Genomic DNA, 23,339 nt, shown 5'->3' on the forward strand with positions numbered 1-23,339 from the left:
GAGAGCCTGACAGTCCAATTTCTGTTGCCCCCACTGGGTTTCTCTGACATCCCTCTACTGCACCCCGCAGATTGAATTTCAAAATGTTGCCCACCCAGCCTTATTTTATGGCCAAAACATCATCCTGCTCTAACTGGATTTTCTTGATAAACTAACAAAACAAAATATTACTTTCTTTCTCTTTTTCAAAGCAATTTTATGAGAAGTAACATTCCAGAGCCATTTTTCTACAAACATAGAAAATAACAAGAAAATGCTGAATGAAATCAATGTTCTGAAAATGTATCAGTTTTATCCGACCAGTAATGATTCTCGCTTTCTACTTTCAAGCCTTGGTATGAAATACAATTATCCTGTGTAGATCCTTAGAGCTCCTTCTTGATGTCAGTCTGTACACTTAAGTTGCAAGATAACAATGGTAGACTTAGAAAGTTACTGCATAGAATTTATTTGAATAATACTCCTACCATTATATGTAATCTCCTGAACAAAGATTTGTGTTACTGGTTGCTTCCACTTCCTCCAACTCAGCTAACCAACTGGAGGCAATCCATTGCCTGAGGGTTAATCCCTTCGAATATGATTCCCAAATTTCTAGTTAATCCACTATAGCCTACAAATGGGTCCTCCATTCCATGTATAACATCAAAGTATGCCAATGTAAATATCCTCTGGTTAATAAATAATCCAAACGAGCATTTAGCTGAAAAGCCATTTAACATCATCTGTAATAAGTGACAAAGAAAATTATGATAGAGAACATCTCTTGAGAAAGATGAGAGATGTCTGAGAAAGGGAATCTGATCTGTAATGAATGCAGTACAACTGCTTGTTTACAGTGATTGCTGCATTGTAGCTAAAGGGGGTGCATGACAACCATGCAGCGCCGCTGTGACAGCTTCCATTTCCCTAATAACATCACAGCCTTCCTGGTATTACTCTATCAGATGTAACATATAAAATACTGCATATAATTTTCAATAATGTGATATAATTATATGGACCTGTACAGATGAGTAGATTACATGAGCGAGACACCAATTTTCCAGCCAAAAACAAAGGAAGACAAGATATACAAAGATAAATCTAATACAATTTACACCTTCTTCTTAATGATTATAGACTTTCAGTCTAACAAAGCCTTATTTTGAAAGGAACTGTTATTTTGCCTTTTTGCAGCAGATCGTGTAAACACAGACACTGATATACTCATCGTGCAATCACATGGAAAAAAAATGAAGTTGATAAAACAAGTTTATTATCTGAGGGTCCGTGATCATCATTCAGGGCCTCTTTTCTTCTTTGAAGTCAGTGGAATTTTGCCATTGCCATTAGAGGAAATGCAATCAGATTCTCAGTCCATGTGGATATATTTGCTATGTATTATTACTTTCATCACAGAAAGAGCTATTTCAGAACCCCTAGTCGATCAGGCATTGTTAGTAAGCACACCACCCTAAATCCACTTTCATGCTGTGTATACCCCCCCACTTCCTATTTTAGAGAGAAAACAGATGACACCGAGAAAAAGGAGTGGGGCAATCTGGTAGAACATGGCATTGACCATGCCTAGATCTGGCAGCACTAGCAGCTGAAGCAGAAGAAGAATTAAGCCTTGGAAAGACCTGACAAGCTTGTCAAAATGGAAACAGAAGTAGATGATATGTGTGATGATTTGCCTTTGACACAGATGAAAACATTTGACTTTTGATAATCAGATAATCAGCTAATAAAGCTTCGGGCTGTGCTAATTTGTTGGAGTGGAATGTATTTAGACAGGATGATGAACATGTTTTGATAAGGCATTCGTGAGACAACACAGTAGTGATTCCAAGGAATTTTGTAAGATACTTGTAAAGCCACTCTAACCCTAACAATGTAGTCAACGTGAAGGTGATGTAAATGCAAATGAAACTGGTCTCTAAACAACCAGAGTAGAGGTGCAAAGTGTATCTTCCAATATATGGCCATGTGTAAAAGTAAAATAATGTACAGATCAGATGGCTTTGTGTATAAAAACCATGTATTTGCACTGGTTCTTTGGAGGAGGCAAAGATGAGTGATGAAAGAGGGCGGATCGTTTAGATGCATGTGGCTGTGTGTGGAAAAGAGGTGTAATGTGAGAGGACAGGGTAAGAAAGCATTGGGTGTGAGAGACTGAGTAGGAGGATAAAAGATGTAAGAGATAAAAGGGGGAGATGCAGACAAGAGAAAATGTATGTCTGATTTTAAAGATAAGGGTAAACACCTTCAGTTCAGTACAGCAAGCAATAGGAAGCCAAGCAGTGATTCATACAGCCGAAACAACAGGAGAGGAGATGACACAGAAGCCTAATTTTGGAGAGATTCTTGGAGAAGATAAGCTAAAGGGAAAAAAAAAAAAAAAAAAAAAAAAAACATTAGAAAGGCAATTACAAATGAGTACCCAGCTATATATGAAGATACTAATAGGTACTAGTCGTAAAGCAAATATATTTCCAGTTATCCCCTAAATATTTGCAGGAAGTCTTGATTTTATGGCATTTAATATTATGGATGAGTTTAATTCGTGGCGTTTCTTTCTGAAAATAATACCAAATAAAGGTGTCTATAGCCATGTATTTATCATTTGCCAAACTTAGTTTTTAATTAAATGCATTAATGTGGTATATGAGAGCATAAAGGAGAAAACATCAAAGTTGCTCTGCTTTGCTACTGTTAAAATGGGAAAACTGTTTTTTCCTTTGGAATTTTAAGTTTTGCATTACATGATTTAGCCCAAGGCGAATATATTTTATGGCTGAATTATAAACTTCCTGAGAAACAGGTTTATAACAGAAGTACAGACAATCATCAAAAAGGTGCTCTAAGCACCAAGTCAAATTATGAAGCAGAGATGGGCCTCGACCCAAACCCCAGAGCTAGCCACTCCATTAACTTCTACATACATGGGATTCAGACTCAGTCTTTGTAATACTAACTCATCCTTGCCATAAAATCCCATTACTGATGTGAAAATGGAGAGCTGAACGAACGTGTAAGCAGTTGCAGGATCAGAACCTAAAATACTAATACTAAAATGTGAGAAGTGGATTATAAAAAGAGACTTCTGAATGTTTCATTTGATGACAGTTCATATTCAAGATGATTAAAGCTTAAACATTTTGAGATAAGTGTATGTAAACCAAGGAAAGAATGTCTTCACTCATCATTTCAGGTCAGTGCATACACGGAAGATGTATGTGCCTGTGTTTGTGAAACAGAGAGAAAAAGACGGGTAGAAAAAAACAGACCGACGCCATCCACACTGTGATAGGAAGGGACATTAACGCACCAGAGCTATATTGGCACAGGCTGCTCAAGGAGGTTATGGAGTCACCATCCCTAGAGGTGTTCAAGAAAAGGGTCAATGTCATACTGAGGGACATGGTCTAGAGCGGCCACAGGCACAGGCTGATGGCTCAACTAGATGATCTCACTCTTTCCAACCTTCACAATTCCATGATTGTATGATATTCTGCTGTATTTCCTAAGACTCTCAAGAGTTTTTTTCAAGAGAAAAAAGGTGTGAAATCCAGAAAGCCTACAGAGTGCTGAGGAAAGGCTGAAGTCCTCATCCATGGCCACAAAGGAGACAGCCCTGCCCGGCTGTCCCTGTAGCACATCTCTGAGCATGAAGAGGAAGCACTGATATTGGAGACCTGAGTGTGCTGCAGTCAGGCCTGATGTGTGCATTGGTGGTTACAAGGCACTAGCCCTGCAATTCATCACACTGCACCATCTCACTAATGTACATGTTCTACCTGCATTTTAGGTATTTAATTTTTCTTTGAGATAATGAAACTCCTTTAAAATACACCATCTAGCAGTACACTGTGCCTGAACCTATAGAAAGTGACTTTCTAATCTGATACAGAAAGAAACTGAAAGAACCCTGCTGTTGCTTGGTTTGTTTGCAGCATCTTTAAGCTGTACAATTGGGAATGGGCATTGGCTCCCTTCAGATTCATGGGCACCGCCTGACAGGAGAACAGTGATGGAGCTAAGAGAGCCACTGGAGTCAGAAAATAATTCTAACTGTTAATATACTGAACCTCCAGTTATCTTCAATTGCATTTCACTCACAAAATTAATTTTGGTTTCTGAGGCTGAGCTTTTAAAACTAACATGTACGTATACACTTGTGTATACACCAATTAGCTGCCATCAGCAGGGAACTTCAGAATTCGGAAATAGATGTACTTTATTTCGAAACACACATTGTCTCTCAGTCAGTTGCAGACGACAGTGTGCTTCAGGACAGAACCAATTTATCTCAAGGACTGTCCAGTAGCATGAGAGCTTTAATCATCAGAGAGCACTGCTAGCTCTCCACTTCCCCCTTTTTCTGGTAACTTCACTAAAAGAAAAAAATAAGGGGGCTTGATGTGCTACCCATAAAATACACATCCCAATCAATCACAGAAATGCCCAAGGACTGTATGTGATGATCCAGAGAGTGCCTAAAGACAGAGAAATGAGTCTGAACCCAGTAACTCAGTCTGACCTGTAGACGTGGACACAGGCAGGGGAAATGACATGGGCATGGGCAGGGATGAAGGGCTGAGGAAGAAGAGGATGGAGTGTGCAGAGAACATAACAGGATCAAACAGTGCTTCGGTGTGTAATATTACAGAACTGCAGTCACAGAAGAAAGCTGAGTGTCTGGCAAAAACTCAGAAAGTAGCAATGAAAGTACACGGTATGAACCTAGCAGACAGATTTCCTACAGACTTAATCTCCAGACTTCAGCTGACCTTAAAGTCGGGGCTTCAAAAGGGCAGCAAGGGAGAGGGAGAGGGAGAGGAAGATGGAGAGAGAAAGGCTGAGACGCGAGGCTGGAGACAAAGAGATGGAGGAGGCTGAATCTCCGTACGATGTCTGAACACAGATGTAACACATTTGTAGTTAATCTGTGCGGCTGCAGACTTACAGCTATGTTTGAAGATTATTTCAAACATAGTTACATCTTTTGAGCGGACGGGGATTTACAGCTGCGGCCGCACGGGGGCTGACCCCCAGCAAAAGCCCACTCTTTTCCCTGGCAGCCTTCAGAGGGGCTCCTTGGGAGAAGGACCTCCACGGGCCCTTTTGATGGAGCGTGAACAGGGTTCACTGGCTGTGCACCGCTAACAAATTGTTTCCAAACTTGGCAGCGGGATATGCGAGTGCCTGACATTCACAGAAGCCCCAGGTCATTTCCTAGCACAGACCCATCTTTGGGGACCACTTAACGCCATGGTTTAGTTTTCAGCCTACGAGCTCTTGGTGTAACCCTTGCCACAGCGCTTGACCGCCTCGGCACAGAGGGAGCTCAAAGCACTCCATGTGAAGGGAGCACTAGGGTTCAGCAGCACTGACTGCCGAGGCACAGTTAAGCCTCTGGGACTGGGCAGTGGGGCAGGGCAATGGGGCAGACCCCATTGCTGGCCAGCACCACCTATCCAAAGCCACAGGACTGGGAGTGAGCTGTGCTCTCCTGGATGGAGATTTGGGGCTGCACATCCTCCCCGGAGAGCAGAGATGGGCTGCTTCTCTGCTCCTCGGGGACTTTGTGGAGGACGGACAGAATGGTGACAGTCGAGGGGACACGAGGGGAGGGGGTCGGTGTCGGGAGTGGGAGGGTGCGGGAAGGTGCCCACAGGGCGCAAAGGGGACAAGACCAGAGGGTCCGGCTGAGCCTCCAGCAGGGGGTCACCTCGTGGGAGGACAGAGAGGGCAGCGGCCGGGAGGTGGGCACGGGGCCGGGCCGGCACCGTACGGCGGCGCAGGGCCACACAGGAGTCCGCGAGGCTCAGGTGGGTGCCCCCGCCCGGCTCGGCGCTACCTGCCCGGGTGGGTGAGGCTGCTCCCCGTCCCCCCGTCCCTCCCTTCCCCTCTGAGTCTCACGAAGCGGGCCCCCGCCCGGCCGGCTGTCAAGGCCGTGTTTGTTTGTTGCCTCTTCCGCGCCGCCGATGTCTTGGGGGGCCGAGGAGGAGGAGAAGGAGGAGGAGGGCGGGGAGGGGGAGGGGACTGGGGCTTGGGAGACGGCGGCTCCTCGGCCTCTCTTATTGCCGCTGAGTTGCGCTCCTCTTCCTCAGGCTGCGAGCAGGAGCCGCCCGGGCGCTTCCCTTTCCCGGCCGGCACTCCCCGCGGCAGCGCCGCGCTCCCTCGCTCGCTCCCCGCCGGGCAGGTGAGTGCGGGGCGCCGCCGCCCCAACCCGAGCCCCAGCCCCGCAGGGCACCTCTGGGCACCGCTGGGTACCGCTGCTCCGGGGCCGCCGACTCCGCAGGATCCGCGCCGCGGATCAGAGCGGAGCGGGGAGGGCTCGAGAAAGCACTTTGCCGAACTCCGGCGCTTGTCCCCGCTCACCGCCGCTCTCCTCCCTTCTCTCCCCTCCGCAGAGCCGCCCCGCAGCCCGCCCCGGCAGAGCGCTCCCGAGGTGCCAGCAGCAGCCGCCAGGATTTTTGTCTGTCTTGTTTGTCTGTTTGTTTTTCTTTTTCTTTTTTTTTTTTCCTCCTCGTTTTCGTTTGGCTTTCTAGTCTCTCTGGGAATGGCCGGGGCAGCGGCGCCCGAAGCGGGAACAAGTGTGGGGAAAGGCAGAGGGAGCCGGAGCTGAACGCCAGGATGCGGGCGAGCTGAGGCTCAGAGCGGGCGGCCAACCTCGCTCTGCCCCCGGGACTGCCCATACGGACCGTGCCTTCTGCTCCCGACTCCGGCCGGAGGATTTAAGACCTAGGAAGAGTTGTGCGTGGAGGGCATTTTTTTTTTCTTCACATTTTTGTCTTTTCCCCGCTCTCGGAAGGGAAAATGGATTGGGGACTTTTCCTGCACTGCGCAGCCCTCACCTTCACTCTCGCCAGGGCTCTGAGAAGCGGTGAGTGTCGCGGGGACGGCGGTTCTGAGCCTGGGGGGCGGCTCCGGGGTTGCGGGAGCGGAGGGCGTGCAGTGGGGCCGCTCCGAGCCACTTCTCCCCCGGGAACTTTCCGCCGGGGGACGGGAGCGGTGCGGTCCTCCCCCGGTACCTCCGGGCCGGGCATTGCCTTCTGTGCTCTTTGGGGTGCTCGTACCGAGCAGGCTGCTCGTTCTCACAAGATCAGGATAGGCAGTTATCTTAATAGCGTTTCCTCCCATCGGCAATTAAATGTCTCGCCTTCGGTATCTCAAAGATAATGAACGCTGAAGGCGAAAGGCTCTTCCTCGCCCTTTCTTTCCCCAAAGCGAAAGGTGTCGGAGTGCCTTGCCCGTTTCGGGCTCTCCGCGTACCTGCGGGTGTCACAGCACTCAGCCCACCCCTTCCCGAGGTGCGCAGTTTGTGTACAACTCACGCAGTGCCCGAGGGGGAGGGGAGAGGGGTGGGCTGAGCCGCCCCACGAAGGCTCAAATACTCTTCTAGGAGAGAAATCCCGTTAACAGATGACCGATGCAGCTGGTTTACTGTCAGGCATCCCCTGCAAACACAACAAATTGAAAGCACCGCGCTCTTCTTTCCCCGAACAATGCCCGGGCACCGCGGATGTGTCTGTCACTGCCTGATGCATTTCTCAAGACGCTCCGGCTGTGGGAGCGCTGACGTTCCGCTCCCACACAGCGAGCAGCTCCTGCGAGTTTGCCTTTCCCGACAAATCCCGAGCAATTATTATTAACTAATTATCAAATATTTACTTTAGCCTGGCTGGGGTTTCAATCAAAGTAATTAAAAGAAGAGAGCACACTCCGCTCTGCGCTGGTATATTGTTTTAATAAGAGACCGCGAGCGGAAGAGAGAGCATTAAAGCCTCGTGGTTTATGACGGGAGTTCATCTCCTTCGCAGCGTTTGGAGGAGGCTGAGTTTAACTGGAAGAGCCGCCTCCCGGCACAGAGGCACAGGAGTGGAGGTGTCAGGGGGTGCTCTGGTGGTGCCCCTGGCCCAGGTGAGGGGTGCTGCTCCCACATCACCCAGGGGTGCCCCAGCCCCGCGGCTCCAGGGCTGTCCTCTCCTTGGCCTTTGGAAGAAGGTGCTGGGCAGAAGCCTCCGTCTGCTGTGAGCGATGGGCGCGGGACCCTGCCCCAGGCACAGAGCCGATAACCTCCCTCTCACCCACCGATGCCAACTTCACCTACATCCAGCGCTGGTGTCTGCTAAATTAATTCATTAACCTTATTTAGAACTAATGGTCCAAAGTCATTAGAAGCTACTCTTCTTAATCAAGTGTGAGAGAGATTCCGCAGAGCCGCGGAGCCGAGCAGGGCGCATTATCTTATTACTCTGTCACTTTCCCAGAAGTCGCAGATTAAACAGCGCTGGTGGTAGTGAGTCCACCTCAGCGTCCTCCGAACTGACTCTGTCGAGCGAATGGGAGCAGCGCTGCTTTATTTCAGGCGTTTTAGCAGATGCCAGACCCTGCCATGTTGTTTGCAGGGCTGGAGTGGGCTTAATGAGACGGGATCACTTTCCAAGGGTGCTTACAGAGGGAGGAAAAGGCAGGGTTCCCCGGAGCCCAGGCGGCGGATTAGCGAGATCACCAGTGACAGCTTTGAGCTCTGAGCCGCAGCGCCTTTTGTTCTGGTCAGGGGAAACAGGCTGTTCTGCAACGGCAAGGCGGAAATAAATAACAAGATAGCCATTCCCAGCAGCGTGCTTAGCACTATCTGGTTCTTGACCACACAGCTGCGTATGTATCATCCCCTCCTCTCTTAATTTATGGCAAATATTCTCTACAAAGCGTGCAGCTTAATGCATTTTTGATGTGTTCTTCCTCATTCATTTCCATTTGACCTGGTTTTTCTACAATAAAATCCTGTACATTCATAAATTCATGCTGAGAGTAAGGAATGCCATTTTGCTTTTGCAGAATGTGTATAAGATACAGCAGTGCAGTCTGTGCATACCATTATTGGGATGTAGTGACATACAGGCTCCATTTTCAGTCCAGATAGTCTTCCTGTCTGTAGTTTACTGTCACATTTTATTGCTCAAAATTAAACAGTCACTCTTTAGGGAAAGTTTTCCTTCTCTGAGCATCCAGGCGTAGAAAACCATAGTAGAAAAATAAGTGAAACCAGAAATCTTCACTGGACAGTGAAGTGAGGGACGACGTAGTCTGAACCTCTTGTCCTTATATTGGTCTCTTTATTTTTGCCATAAGCCCTTAAGCACAACCTTGGCAGTGCTGCCCAGAGAACCAAACTATGACATGATACTTCTCACAGTTATGCTCAGTCACTCCAGGAACTTTTGCAACTATTTTGCTATTAGAAATAAACCTTTGTTGTCGTTGAGGGGGAAGGGAGGAACAGAGGGAACGGGGAAGGATGTTGTTCTGCTCCATTACTTTGATGCAGCCTCCAAGCATGAACAAACTTCCTTGAAGGAATAAATAGTGGGTGATTTCTGCTTCACTAAAACCACTTTGTTCTCTGCCAGCCTGGGTTTGAGAAGCAGAGATAATTTTGGTCTGCCTAGATTTATGGCCTGATAAGCAAGGGGAGGGTCTGCTGCAAGGAGCAGGAATCCCTAGGACCATCCCAGTGACACTGACCAGGCTCATTTGGACAGAGGTCAGGCGGCCTCCTTTTAGTTGCCCTCCCACAGCTTTCCTTAAAACTTCATCGTTAAGGAGATTATACTTTGGGGGATAATTGGGTCTGTGACACCTCCTGAGCCAGTGTTAGCAGTGTTGGGAGGAGAGAGTTGAACACCGTATGGGCAGTGTTTGCTTGGGAGAGTTTTTAAAGATCAGGAAGGGGGGATCTTGTGCCTGATGTTGGATTTATGGATGGATGCAGAGAGTCAGGCCTCTTCCTTTCAGAAAATTTAGCAGAGATGGCTTTGTGCAAGCACACAGCAAAAGTTTGCTTGAGGAAGGCTGTCATCCCCTTGAAGTGCCAAAAACAAGCCAACCTGTTTTTCTTCCACTGCAGATAAATGTGGCGACACCATCAAAATTCTAAGCCCCGGGTACCTCACCTCCCCCGGCTACCCCCAGTCCTACCACCCCAGCCAGAAGTGCGAGTGGCTGATCCAGGCCCCGGAGCCCTACCAGCGGATCATGATCAACTTCAATCCGCACTTCGACCTGGAGGACCGCGACTGCAAGTAAGTGCGGCCGCCGCGCTGAGGAGCGCTATGGCGCCACCTGCCGGCGCATCTCCGCGCAGCTCCCATCCTCCGCGACGCTCCGCAGCGCTCCGCGTCCCCCCTCCACCGCAGTGCCCGGGGCCGGTCCTCACCGCTGCCACGGGGCTGCGGGCTCCGTTCCGCTGAGCCCGGCCGGGGGGGGGTGGAAAAGTGTCTTTGCAACTTTTCTGTGGGTGATCTGACATAGGTTTGAATTCCCTCTGCCTCGTGGGAGAGGCAGGTGGGTGATGGTGTGTGTTACAGGAGAGCAATTAAGATGAGGCGTTCTGAGCTCGTTTGACTGTTTGCTTTTTTGAATAAGTTTCTAAAAAGCTAGGAGATACTTCCTCTTCTTTTAATATTCCCACAACTGCTAATAGCCTGTGGCAGAAATGGGCAATCTATAAATTGTAAACTCCTTTTATTAATGCAGAATGTCTGGTATTTACTCTCACCCATTAAGGAGCAGTGAGCTGCAGATACGATAGCTGTACGTCCCCTTTTCTCCCTTTGCTGCTGATTTATAGCCAGGAGCTGCTCTTATTCCTCCTCCTGCTCTGCTGTAATTCTTTGGGAGGAGGAAGGGGAAAATTGAGGCATTCTGTGCATACGTTTCCATTGACCATCTATAATGGGAGTGGGACTCTCCCAGAAAATTGTTCTCCACTTTGCCCCAAATCTTTGAGTGGGATCCATTTAACTTGAATAAGGCAAGACACAGTCAGGTCATTCCCCTCTTCAACATACCCTCTAAGTTCAGCCTACTTGTTTCACGAAAATATTTTAATAACTCACTATTAAAAAAATTCTTGGGTATCATGGAGTTTTCAGCCCTTTCTAACAACTGCAAGAGAGAGTCATCGTTCATTAATGCTATCAGTCAAGATTTTCTCTGCATGTCAGGAAGGGATTAAACTCAGTTCCCATTAGTGTTTGACATTTCATGAGAGTTCTCGATATTCCACAGGCTCTGGTACTGTAAAATGATGCTCAGCATCATCAGGAGTGGTTGTCATGGACTGTGAAGTGGGACTGTTGGACTTAGGGAGCAACTGTATTCAAGCACTTAATTTTTACTATGCGTGTTTCTGTTCCTACTACTTAATAAATAGATTACTTAGAACATCATTATTGATTTCCCTTAAAATGAAGTTCTTTAATGATACATTGTGGCACTTAGTTGCTTTGTTGTTGTTTCTGTAATCTCTTGTGTATCAGCATTTCAGTTCAAGTGATAATGCAGGAAAACCCTGTGCTATAAAACTAAACGGACTCTTTGTTAAAATGGATTTTTATTGTGATGTTGGAGCTGCAGCTCATATTCACACCATATGTTCACACGCTCATTTCCCGTTCTTTAATTTTTAATTTGCTGTGCTCAGGCCATGATTCATTTCCTTGTGTCTTCTTTGTATGGGTTTTACTTTCTTTCTGTGGAACGGTGCTAATGCTTAAAAATGGTCGTGTGTGTGTGTATCTCTTTGTCTTTTAGACAGAGATTGAGAAATTAAATCAGGCATATTCCAGTGTCAGCCCCTTTTTTGTTCCTTGCTAGAATACACGTTCTTCCAATGCTATAAAACCAACGTGGTCTTTGACAGCAGTAAAGCGGTGCACAGCATACAATTATTTAAGGAACAAGTAATCTTTGTGGCGTAGTGTTGTGCTAAATAGTGCCAGACTGAGCTGAACGGGGTCCAGGGAAGAGATTGACTCCCTCCCTTCATCGCTCCCTTCTCAATATTCATTGTCCACTCTCGCCCTAGCATTATTCCTTCCTCTGAAAGGGGCCCAACGCAGTAATGAGATGGCAGTGGGTGGGAGGGAGTCTCTGAACAGGGCTGTTTGCATTGTCTTTGCAGCGTGTGATGGTGATGACTTTACTGTCATTTGGTCTATGCTGAAATGCTAATCTTCTAGGCTATGATAAATTACTCAGCTGCTACTTCACTTATACTTAAAATTGCTCTTTTTAAGTTGAGAAGGATTGTGTTCGTGCCAAGAACCTTAGGACCAGAATAATAGAAAATGATTTCAGCAACAGAAATTTGTCAACAAGCTCTGTGGTTTCACATTTCACTGTCTGCTTAGAAAATCCACATTCCTTTTACCGAACACCGGGTGCAAGCAATGATTAATGCAGTGAAACATATCATGAGATTTTTTTTGGTTTTGCAACTAAGTACATTTTGATTTCCTAATATTCTTAGTTTATTAGCAACTCAGTGTGCCATCTCGAAATGTGCAATTTAGGTTACGCACTGGCTTATTGAAAGGTTTAGCACTGGAAATTAATAAGCACTTAAATATGAAAAGCAGATAGAAAATGAGAGATAGGGGAATTCATGTCTGGGAACAAAAATGCCCCATACAATTAAAGTGGACTGGAGGAGAAGATTAACTTTCTGGCCTAGCTCCCAAAATCCTCTTCATAATGCTGTTCCTTGCATTTTATACCTCAGTTAGAGTTGAAATAACTTCAGTAACAAAAACCCCTGCGCCCGGGAAGGGGAACAGTGTGACTTTGGACAGGTTACTCTTGTGGTCTGTAATGTCAACAGGAAAACCAATAGGCCTTACCTTACTAGTGAATATCACCACGTGTAGAAGACTGGGCGTATTGAAATGTAAAACTGGTGAAAGGTCAATTCTCCGAGGAGAATCAAAAGCAGCAAATCTCAGTATCAGCTATACTGAAGCTGTTCGCAGTGAGTCTCTTTGAACATGAGGGTTTGGGATTCATTTTGAAAATATACTCTTGATTTACCTATGATTATGCTGTGCTTTAATGGATACGTGTTTCTCAAATGAGTGCTAGTAAAATTCATGTGTGTGTGATTTTCTGATGATCATTTGAGTTGTTTTAAGCAAACATGGTGAAAAATCCTGTTTTTCTGGAGGCAGTCCAGAAAACTTCAGAACTTTCACAGTTCTGAAGAATAAAGATACGCAAATAATTAGAAATATGTTCACACAAGCTAAGTTCATCTGACAAAAAACTTTCTAGCCAGAATTACTGAACCAGCATAATGGGAACACTAGGTCTCAACGGGAAGCATACAATCATGTCAACCACAGATTGTTATCAAGAGTATTAGCACATAATGAAAAAATACACGGTCTCTTTTTAACTTTTAACTTTAATGAGTGTTATGCCTCCTCTTCGGGAGGCAAAGAAACAGCAATTACTGTTTACTTTAAGACAACATTAGCTTGTTTGCTGTTTTGCCTTTTCTCATGCAAGCGTGGATAACATCCATGCATTTTTGGAGTCAGGAAGATGGTTAAAATGAATAGAAGAGACAAAACATATGTCTGAGTATTAAAATGCTCCAATGTTTGTTGCATGTGGTAAATGCTTTTCAGCACTTGGAGCAAGCTGTATATGTCTCGTGTCACTGAAGGAGCCTACTGTGTAAATGTAGCCATCTTGAATCCAGTAAAACTTTATACCTAGATAATAAACAAGAATGTCACTGATACAGTATTTTGAATTTATGGAACTTTTCCGGTTTCCCAGCAATGCACACTATCAGCATGATAATTTATAATGGTTTGTGACAAATGTTGCTGAGCAAAGAGGTGTGTGGTTACATTCAGATCAGATGTCATTATCTGGGGAGCAATAAAAATTTCACAGACACTAGGTTAAAAACATTAAGAAAATGAATGTGAAGCTTCAGAAGAAAAGAGCTTAAGAAAGGTGGAGAACAGGGTAGAGAAAGCCCAAAAGTGGTTTTCTTACTGACAAATTATTGACTTGGTTGCCAGACTTGACTATATTGCTTTTCAAGGTCTTCATAGATACTCCATGCAGTACAGTTGTTTTATTGGCCATCATTTATAGATGTATAGAGTAAATATCATTCTTGCTTGACAATTCTAAAAGGTGTACACAGTGCTGTCAAACTGGTCTGAACAGAAGAACTGCCCATTTTGGAAACATTTGTGTCTTAGATGGAAAGATGTCATAGATAATTTTTCTTTATACTGCTTTTATCAGGGATTAGGTACACTGATGAGATTAGGGCTGAGTAGAAATTGCAGTTAGTTATAGAATACAGAGAAAATAATACCCACCTGTGTTTGTTTATGTAGAAGAAAGCAGCTCCTGCAGATCCTTGAGTCTGCAAGCAGAAAGGCTGGCCAGACTGAGCGCAACTGTAGCCCTACAAACTTCTATAGCCCTTAATGATGTTGGAAATTCATCCATCCATTGTATTTCTAAATAATGTCAATGGATTTATGCTGTAAATCTGTAGGCATAACAAACTGAGGCTGGTAAAATAAACAGGAGCAAGGCAAGCCATGGCTCAGCCTTGCTTTAGTTTCTGCAAAGTTTAAGCTTTCATTTACTTTTGTTTAAATCCTGGTTCCTATTTCTCCACACAGTGACAGGCTGCCTTCGGCAGACTTTGTGGTTTATGTTTTTCTTGTGCAAAGGCAGTTTGAGCCCCAGGTGGCACTGAGCTGCTTTGGCTATGCAGTGCTGTCCTGGGAGACCCAGTTAAACCGCATATGTTGGAATGGTCTTTTGAACTGCTAAGGCTGCACACATTACAACTGCATTCTGACTGCCCAGAGGCGTGCCTGAGACCTGACTCCAGGTTTACCAACCCTGAATTGCTCCCAAATCTGTGCAAAGGACACCTCAGGAGTAATGCAAGATCTGGACTCCATGCTGTCTTGTTATCATTGAAAGCAAGGGGAATTTTGCCCTCTGTTTTCACAAAGCTGTATCTTCTTTTTTTTATGGCTGTGAGGAATGGTGGAGCACAGGCCCTGTATGACTGTTTTATAACTGTATCAGTCATTTTGATGGCAAATGTCAATCAGAGCTTCCTAATTTCATCTCCTTCAGTAGCTTTTGAACTCAGTAGGCAGTGAGGTGACTGCAGCTGATTATGGCAGCTAAGCAGCAGAGACAGTAAAAGAGCAGATTAATTCGGGCCTGTGAAAGACAGGAACCATATTTCTTAGAATCATAGAATCACAGAGTAGTTTGAGTTGAAAGGGACCTTAAAGAATGTCAGTTCCAATTCTGTCCATGGGTAGGGCTGCCCTCCTGCAGCTCAGGTTGCCCAAGGCCCCATCCAACCCAGCCTTGAATGCCTCCAGAGATGGGGTACCTACAGCTTCTTTGGGCAGCAATGCCAGGGCCTCATCACCCATTTCAGCATGGCCAAACTCAGCAGAGGAGCCTGAATGAGTCAATGCCTCTGAGCTTTCAACCAGAAACATAGTTTTAGCAGCCTGCTCTGCCTGTCTAGGCACCAGTGCCATTTCTTCTAGCCATTTGTCTCAGAACCAGGTATCTAAGGCAGACATGAATGTCCACTTGCCACCTGCTGAGAGTGGCTGAAGTGATACCTACATCTTGTGTGTCTTTTGAGTGAACCAAAGCACTCAGCCCTTACACCATGAGCACCTCACAGGAGGAGGCTGGCATATACCTGATGGCCTCACTGCTGAAGCCAGGTTCGATGTGATCTCAAGAAGAATGTGAATCTCAGCACTGTCCTGCAGGAGAAGCTGTACCAGGGCCAAAGAGTCAGTTTCTCCACCCCTGGTCTCTCTCAGAAACCTCTCCTTCAACAGGAGCATCAAGCTGTTTGAGATTATTGAGATATTATTTGAAATTATAAAAGGAGTGGAAGTGATCATCGTTCTGGCCACCAAAACAAGAAAAAGTCCTTCTGAGGTAGTTTAGGATGAGAGTTATTGAAGTGGACTTTTAACGTCTGTTTCTGGGTGCTCTCTTAGAGCATTTCTCTACTTTAAACAAAAGCACATTAAGGGCTTTCTCAGGCAGCATGCTGTTGGTGACCATTATTTGATACCTATTTAAGGCCAACAGTGCCAGGTAAGGGGGTCAGCCCAGGGCCTGCTTAGAATCAGGAAAGCAAATAACTCTTGTTTCAGTACAGATGGTGTATGTTGCATACAGATAATATTTTTCCTTTACGTAAAGTTTCTGAATCATAGTCCTTTCTCCTTGCTACAGGATTCGGCATGTATTTCCAGACATTTATCAGATGCAAGCATCCAAAGATAGCTCTATTATTTTATTGTGTTTTAGAGATTAAATAAGAGTTTAAAGAAGTTGGAAATTAAATTGTTTTTGCGATTACACAGTGCCATAAACAGATTCTTTTGTTGTTTTTCCAAGCAATTAACTCATGTGAAAGTCTCAACTGCTAACCTGGTTAACAATTCTTTCTTTCAGAGTAGTGGCAGGAAAATACGTTAGGAAAATCATGACCAAATTACCTGGTCATACCTGGACATCTGGGCATGTGTTCATTAGGAACAGAGGTACTGGATACAGAGCCTGGTACATCCCTGGCGCAGTAGAGCCTTGATTTGGGTCTCAGTACATAGCATTTTACAATTATAATAACAATCATATGCAGATGTTTATATTAATGTAGACGGTTAAGTGAACTATGGGGAAAATTATGTCTTGACGTGCTACAACCAGATGCCCTTCAGACAGGAAAAAATCTTCAGGGTCAAATGTAGATTCCCGTGAGCCTCATCCTTCAGCTTTTCTGTGGACAGAGAGGCAAATTTAGAACAGAGGGCTGAGTCCTTTCTAAAATGAAATCCAGAGATGCAGACATTGGCCCTATGAACCATTCAAGATGCTTTCAGTCAACCTCATCTTGCTTTCCTCTTCACTCCCCTCCCCCCCCCATGTTAATGTAATTAAAATAAAAATCTACGTGTTGCTGAAAATTAGTTTCTTAATTATAGCTTACTGCAAGCTATAACATTAGATCATAATTTTATAGTTATGATATAGAGACAGCTGATATAAAAGCAAATTGAATTATTTTCTTTTGTAGTATTTCCAAAAGATGAAGTTATGTCTGAAAACAGGATACAGATAGTCACATGCGTATGTCTAGTCATAAATCATACAGAACAACTTGATCACAAACATACATGTTACATGCACATCTTTAAGACCGTGCATATGTACATGCATATCATATAGAATTGTTAGCTTATATAGGATTTCCTAAAGTAAATCTGCTAATTAAAGCGCTAATACCCATCTTAAGGCTGATAATTAGGTATAAAGAGAAAAAGAGACAGGATTAGTGTTCAGATCATGTTCCAAATGCCTCTTAATTGGGTGTTTGTAATCAATCCTGATTGCAAGAGGCAGTGGTTTGGCAGTACAAAGAACGAAAAACACTTAGCCCTACTATTTTCCTGTTAGTTGACTTGGCGATAGTATTTAGGTCAGGATCCAGTGTCAAACAAGGTAATTTTGTCAGTATTAGCTATCCTCATTACACATATAAAATATTTTCTATTGATAATTTCTTTCAAACTAAAAACTCTCTCAAAGTAGAGAGTTACTTTTATCCAGAATCTTTAAAGTGTTTTCAAGCAAACCAAAGAAACAACTTTGTTTCCCTGGCCCCCATCCACCACTGACTTCTGAAATCAGGTCTGAGTTCACTGTGTGTCTTTCATTGCAGTGACCTTGGCACTTTTCTCACCAAGCCACAGTTTTCCATCACAAAACCACACAGCTTGGTATAATGATTATTTCTTTTTTCCTAGTAACCAAACAATTTTTTAAATAGGATGACAGATTTCCCTGTTGCGCTGTGGGAAGCAAGCACCTGGTCATTTCCAAATAGAGTTTTAATGAACTTCCTGAAGGAGATTTGAGAAACGTTTAATAAGTCACCTGCTAACTTTCTGGGAGCATAGGTCATTTTCTTTTTTTTCTGTAAGAATTCACAAAAATGTGAGAATAACCCCCCTTCCCAAGTCCTATACTTCCATGGAGGAAATTGATTTTTGTTGGCAATATCAAAGGTTTATAAAATAGCAACTTCAAAAAATCAGATTTCTGATTATGTCTCACACATGAGGTAAAGTGAAACCCTGTGAGCCACAAAGCTGGCTGTGAACTGTGTGAGGTTGATCATTATTCATTTAAAGTGAAAAAGATTGTCCTTATTTATACCTATTTTGCATGTTAATAACATTACAAATATTTTACGTAATGCTGTAAAATGAAGAATTTAGATGGCTCAAAATATGAAAGTATATGTGTATATGGAAGGACACCCATCTGACATGATGATTTCTTCTGGAAGAAACTACGTGCATCTCAGAAGCACTCTAACCAGCTGTTGTGCAGGAGAAACTGGGGCACTAGTCTGCTGCTCTCCATGCTGATGTGGAGTTGCAGTAGCCCCATGCCTCCTCAAAATACAGATGCCTCACACTGAGTGGGAGCCTGGACTTATCCTTTCTTTGTGCTCCACCAGCTCTCTCTATTGCACATTTGCACTGTGATCTGCTCGTGGCCCATGTGCAGATAGAGCCCATCAGGGCTGTGGGGTGGACCAGGTGTAGGAGCCCTCCTGGGTACCAACACACTGCCCACATAGCTCAGGCTTGCACTGGGGCTGTTCCCACTGTGTTTCATGCTGGAGAAGAAGATACTAATTTCTCTCCTTTTTTTTTTTTTTTTTTTAATTTTTAATATGTTCCTTTGGCAGTTAGTAGCTGAGAACCTAGGGAAAATTGAGAGGTCTGTTCACAGCCATGTGATTATTCAGCCTCGAGCTCTGAGAAACGCTCCCTTACAGCCAAATTTTTCCTCATCTTATTCACATAAACAGTCCCACTGAAGTCAATTAAAAGCACAGACTCACTTGTGCAGGGCTAACAGTGCTTGAAAGCTAGGACATACGTTTATGGCAGTATACAAATTAGTAGTTACTTCTTGCAACAGTGGATTTCAAATGCTTGAAGAGTAATTTACTGTACAGTAGAAAATTCAAATTCAATCCCCATTGTCACCTCAGTTTGTATCACCACACCATATGCAACTTATCATTTGTTCTCTGAAATCTTAGCTCCTAATAGCAGAGTTTTAGGACAAATTGCTAAGTGCATGGGTAAGAATCAAAGTTTGTCTCGTTGCAGAATCTTGTGCCAATCTGTCATTAAGCCAGGCAACTTCTGCCGACTTTCCTCTGATGTATTCATCTGTAACAAGGGAAGCAGATCAGCAATTTGGAAAAGCTTTAGCTTGATCACCATGCAGAAATGTAGACTACGCTGCCTATTTCCATAGCGATCACTCCACTTTGCCAGATGCAAAATGGAAGACTTACATCCCCCGTGCTAAAACACTTCTTAAACAAATTCCTAGGCTGCTACATTTGAGTAGCTTTAGATAAGTCTGGAAAACAGTGCAAAGGTAGCTCTTAAGTAAAAGCCTTTTTTTATTTCTCCTTTTTTACAGATTTCTCCATGACCTTTGTTTTGGAGACAAAGGCATCCGATATCTTAGCGTGGAAGGCATATGTTCTGGTTGTGAAGTTTTTTAGGCATTCCCATGAACCCCCTGAGACTTCATGTCACAATTCTATAAACTTTATCTATTTGTATATTCATATCTGGGCTCAAATCCAAAACTTCCATATATGCATTTGTAGCAGACAGTTCAGGTTCATCCCCTTGTGTTTCAGATGGCAGGCACTTAGAGCAGGTACACGTTTTAACCACTCTACATAGTCTAGCACAATTCTAACATATTTCTGAAGTTTTCTGTTTCAAATAGCACACGCACACTATAGTGTAGGCATATAAAACAGATACAGGACCGCAGTGAGTTGAGCAGCAAGTGAAGACAGCTCCACTGATACCAATAGACTTGCACCTGCTAACAGCACAAATACAAAATACCATAAGCATATCGTATTATGTTCCTAACTGGTTTCCATTTTCATTCACCCTCTACAGCTATACTAGATGATGGCCTTCAGACAGTATAATAGTCTTCTTTATCTTATCTCTCTGACATCATTTTCAAGTTCCTTATTACTCTTGAACAGTGTTGCTAATAGTGCCCAAATTGCTTCTCATTTTTTCCCATCATAGCATGCCATTATTCAAGAAACCAGTGCTCTCCAGCCTTTCCCACATAAGTAGCTCTCCCCCAAACTAAGCTTACATTTACTACCAAGAGCCAGTCTTACATTTCCCAAGCAATCAGGCTATCCCATTGTCTATTACTTTTTTATTTTGTATGTTTTTGCACTTTTATTTTTAATTAACCATATTTGTGTGTTACTTAAGACTTGAATCTTTGTCTTCTAAAGCCCAATCTTCGTGCTCTGGCTTTTGTACTTTTATTATTTCAATTAAGGAGTTGTTTGTGTACAGTTAAAACGATTCAGCACACATGAGGAGATAGGTTTATTCCAGTATCAAGATGCCTTATGTCAGTACTTTTGCAGAAATAAACCTTGCTTTTTTCAGCAGTATGTAACATGTATCTTTATCTACAATGGTTTCTAATGTGATATAGCTAAAGTGGCTGTAAAAACAGTATATAGACTGTGGTAAATAATTAGTCACAAGTAGTGGTAGAGATTTTTTTGATAATGTAATAGGTTATTTTGTGAGCAGAAATTGGTAAGATTCCCCTGCTGCTTGCAAGTTTCAGACTGCCATATGCATATAAATATATGTGTACATAGTGAGTGACTTAGTGGCAAAACCTTTTCCTCCCAGCTTTGATTCTTTGAACACTGGCTCAGGCAAAGTGTCTGCACTAAGCAGTTCCTCTGCTTACTGTAAGTTATTCCTTCCAGGAAGGCTATTTTTTTTTTAACTCGCCTCACTAGGCAGCTAGATAAATTACTGCATGGTGACCTTCAGGCACCTCACTCACTCCGTGGAAATCATCCATATGCACACTCTCACCCTGTGGTATTCCATATGAAGTGCAATGTAGCTTATCCCCTTTTTTAGTTATTCCTACCCCCCACCCCAGCAGTGCAAACTAAAAACATGTTCATAGGTGTAGCCACAGCTCAGTTGACAATCACCGGGTAATTTTCACTTGTCCCCATATGCTCAGCATAGAAAGGAAAAGATATTCTCTCTTGCCACATCTCAGCTTCATCTCTTTGTCATCTGAAATAAATGTCAGATTATTTCAGTGTAAATACCTGAAGAAAGGGAGCTGTTTGTCATTGGTCCAAAGTACGTTACTGAAGCTTGTGTTGTATGCCAGCTGAGTGAGGAGCTGACTGTGCAGTTCAGCAGTACCCTAGGAATTTTTCGGAAGACCAACACTGCAGCTCCAACTGCAGTAACTCAAAGTGAAGGCAGTTAAAGTTCTGCTTCAGTGCTTGTGCAGAATGGGTAGGAGGTTCTCAAAATTAGGTATAATAAAGACCAAGGTCCTCCCACCATGTATTCAAATCTCTTTCCACCAGCCCTAAAGAAGTAAACAGAACTGGGTGCTAGGGCATTGTGGATGCAAACCCTCTCATCCATATTGATCTTGGGCAAGTCAGCCATCATCTCTGTGCCTCAGTTTCCTTGCAGGGGGTAATATCTTCATGTTTTTAAGTATGCTGAGGATGCATTTACTAATGTTTGTAAAGTCCGTAGAGGTTTCTGGGTGGAAATGTAATGCAGTTCAATAATTATTTGCTATTGTTTTGTGTTTCTTAATCTTCTAGCCGTTAATTTTTTTAAACAATATACTGCTGTGTATAAATGCAGTCTATTGACTTTCAGAGAGAAGCGTTATCCAAACAAAAATGAAGAATAGTACTCATGCTCACAAGAGACATATTATCCGTGATGAGAAGAATCTATAACAGACACGGCACTAACTCAAAACCGAGCACGACAGCATCCAAATGCGAGCAATTTCCAACGTGTGCATATTGCAGCACAAAACCAGGCCATTCTGCTAGTACAGCGGCCCCTGAGGAGCTGTGAACCATGCAGCAGCAGCAACACTAATGGTTGTCTCCTCATGTGCAGTGAGGGAAGGCAGCACTTTAGAGCCGCCTTGGGCAGCTTTTAGGTTATTCATTCTTAACTTACTTCTATAAAGCTATTATTGGGTGGAAGCAGATGACACAAAGATTTGGGGCTGCTCTGTCTGCATCAGGGAGGACTTCCCCATCTTTGCATGTAGGGTCAAATTATGGCTTCTTTTAAGTCAGTGACAAAACTTCTCCCTATTTGCATGGAATCAGGATTTCACTTGATTTTAGGCTCCAAAATATCTTTTTCTAAAGAACATTTCTCTGTTGCCAGTGTATGTCATAGGTCTTTTCTCAGTTTGGACATTATTTTCCTTCCAATGTAGACAGTGTGTGTAGGGGAGAAAAGAGGCCCATGAGTTTCCAAATGCATTCATAATACAAGAAAAATGATTAGGCAGGCAAAATACTGAATTTTCTCTTGTTAGAGTACAGTTAATCGTAGAATGGTTTGGGTTGGAAGCCCTATCCCACAGGCAGGGTTCCTACCCAGCAGCTCAGGCTGCCCAGGGCCACATCCAACCCAGCATTGAGCACCTCCATGGATGGGGCACCCACAGCTTCTCTGGGCAGCACTGCCAGGGCCTCACCACCCTCTGAGTAAAAAATTTCTTCCTAACATCAACATAAATCTCCCCTCTTTTTGTTTAAAGCCATTCCCTGTCCCAGTGCGTGGAGTACTGTACTAAGTCACCTGCTTGGTTTCGTAATTTACTTTCAGAACATTTTGGGCTGTTCTGTGATTTACTTGTTCTACATGATGCATGTTCCCTCTCTATGTTCTCTCTGTGGGCAATTTATTCCACCAACTGAAACAGTTGTTTTCTTTCTTAAGAGCATCCACTCCAAGTTTTGGATATCGTTAGTCCTCAAAAAAATATGAAACTTTATAAAAGTATCACAAAAAGTACTGAGGATTTCTTTTTCCTTTTATTACATTGTTGGGGGTTTTATTACATTGCTGGGGATTACATTGTTGGGGATCCTTCCTTACCATAGTTGCATTACAGCAGTGGGGCTGCTCTGGCGTGCAGCCGCTGAGAAGCAGCCGTGTAGCTCTGAACTCAGGCAGTTCTGAGGACAAAACTAGTTTTCAAAACATTTTTATGAAGTCAGGGAAATCTTAATGTCTATATCCACTCCAAGTTTTGGATATCGTTAGTCCTCAAAAAAAAAAGAAACTTAATAAAAGTATCATAAAAAGTACTGAGTTTTCTTTTTCCTTTTATTACATTGTTGGGGATTTTATCTGTGATAATAATAGCCATAAAATTCCTTCATCTTAAATGAGAAATTTGGCATTCCCTGATATCAGCAGCTGATGCTTTAAAACCTACCATCAAGTTTCAATAGACCAGTGATAAAAATCATGAGAACTGGCAGTGCTGGATTCTCCTTACAGTCCCAGCTT

General features: G+C 43.7%; 1 protein-coding gene across 2 annotated transcripts in view; it reads left to right on the forward strand.

Moving 5' to 3' along the window:
• The first annotated feature begins 6,055 nt into the window (after nt 1–6,055).
• Nucleotides 6,056–23,339, forward strand: part of NRP1 (neuropilin 1) — a 109,477-nt gene continuing 92,193 nt past the window's right edge. For both annotated transcript variants that reach the window (XM_052692899.1, XM_052692900.1), the window contains exons 1-3: nt 6,056–6,190; nt 6,402–6,874; nt 9,902–10,076. In XM_052692899.1, coding sequence (XP_052548859.1) covers nt 6,808–6,874; nt 9,902–10,076 — 242 coding nt within the window. In that variant the 5' untranslated portion in view covers nt 6,056–6,190; nt 6,402–6,807. The remainder of the gene's footprint in view (nt 6,191–6,401; nt 6,875–9,901; nt 10,077–23,339) is intronic.

Source organism: Tympanuchus pallidicinctus, unplaced genomic scaffold, assembly GCF_026119805.1.
Source record: "Tympanuchus pallidicinctus isolate F22 unplaced genomic scaffold, pur_lepc_1.0 scaffold3, whole genome shotgun sequence".
Taxonomy (NCBI): Eukaryota; Metazoa; Chordata; class Aves; order Galliformes; family Phasianidae; genus Tympanuchus; species Tympanuchus pallidicinctus.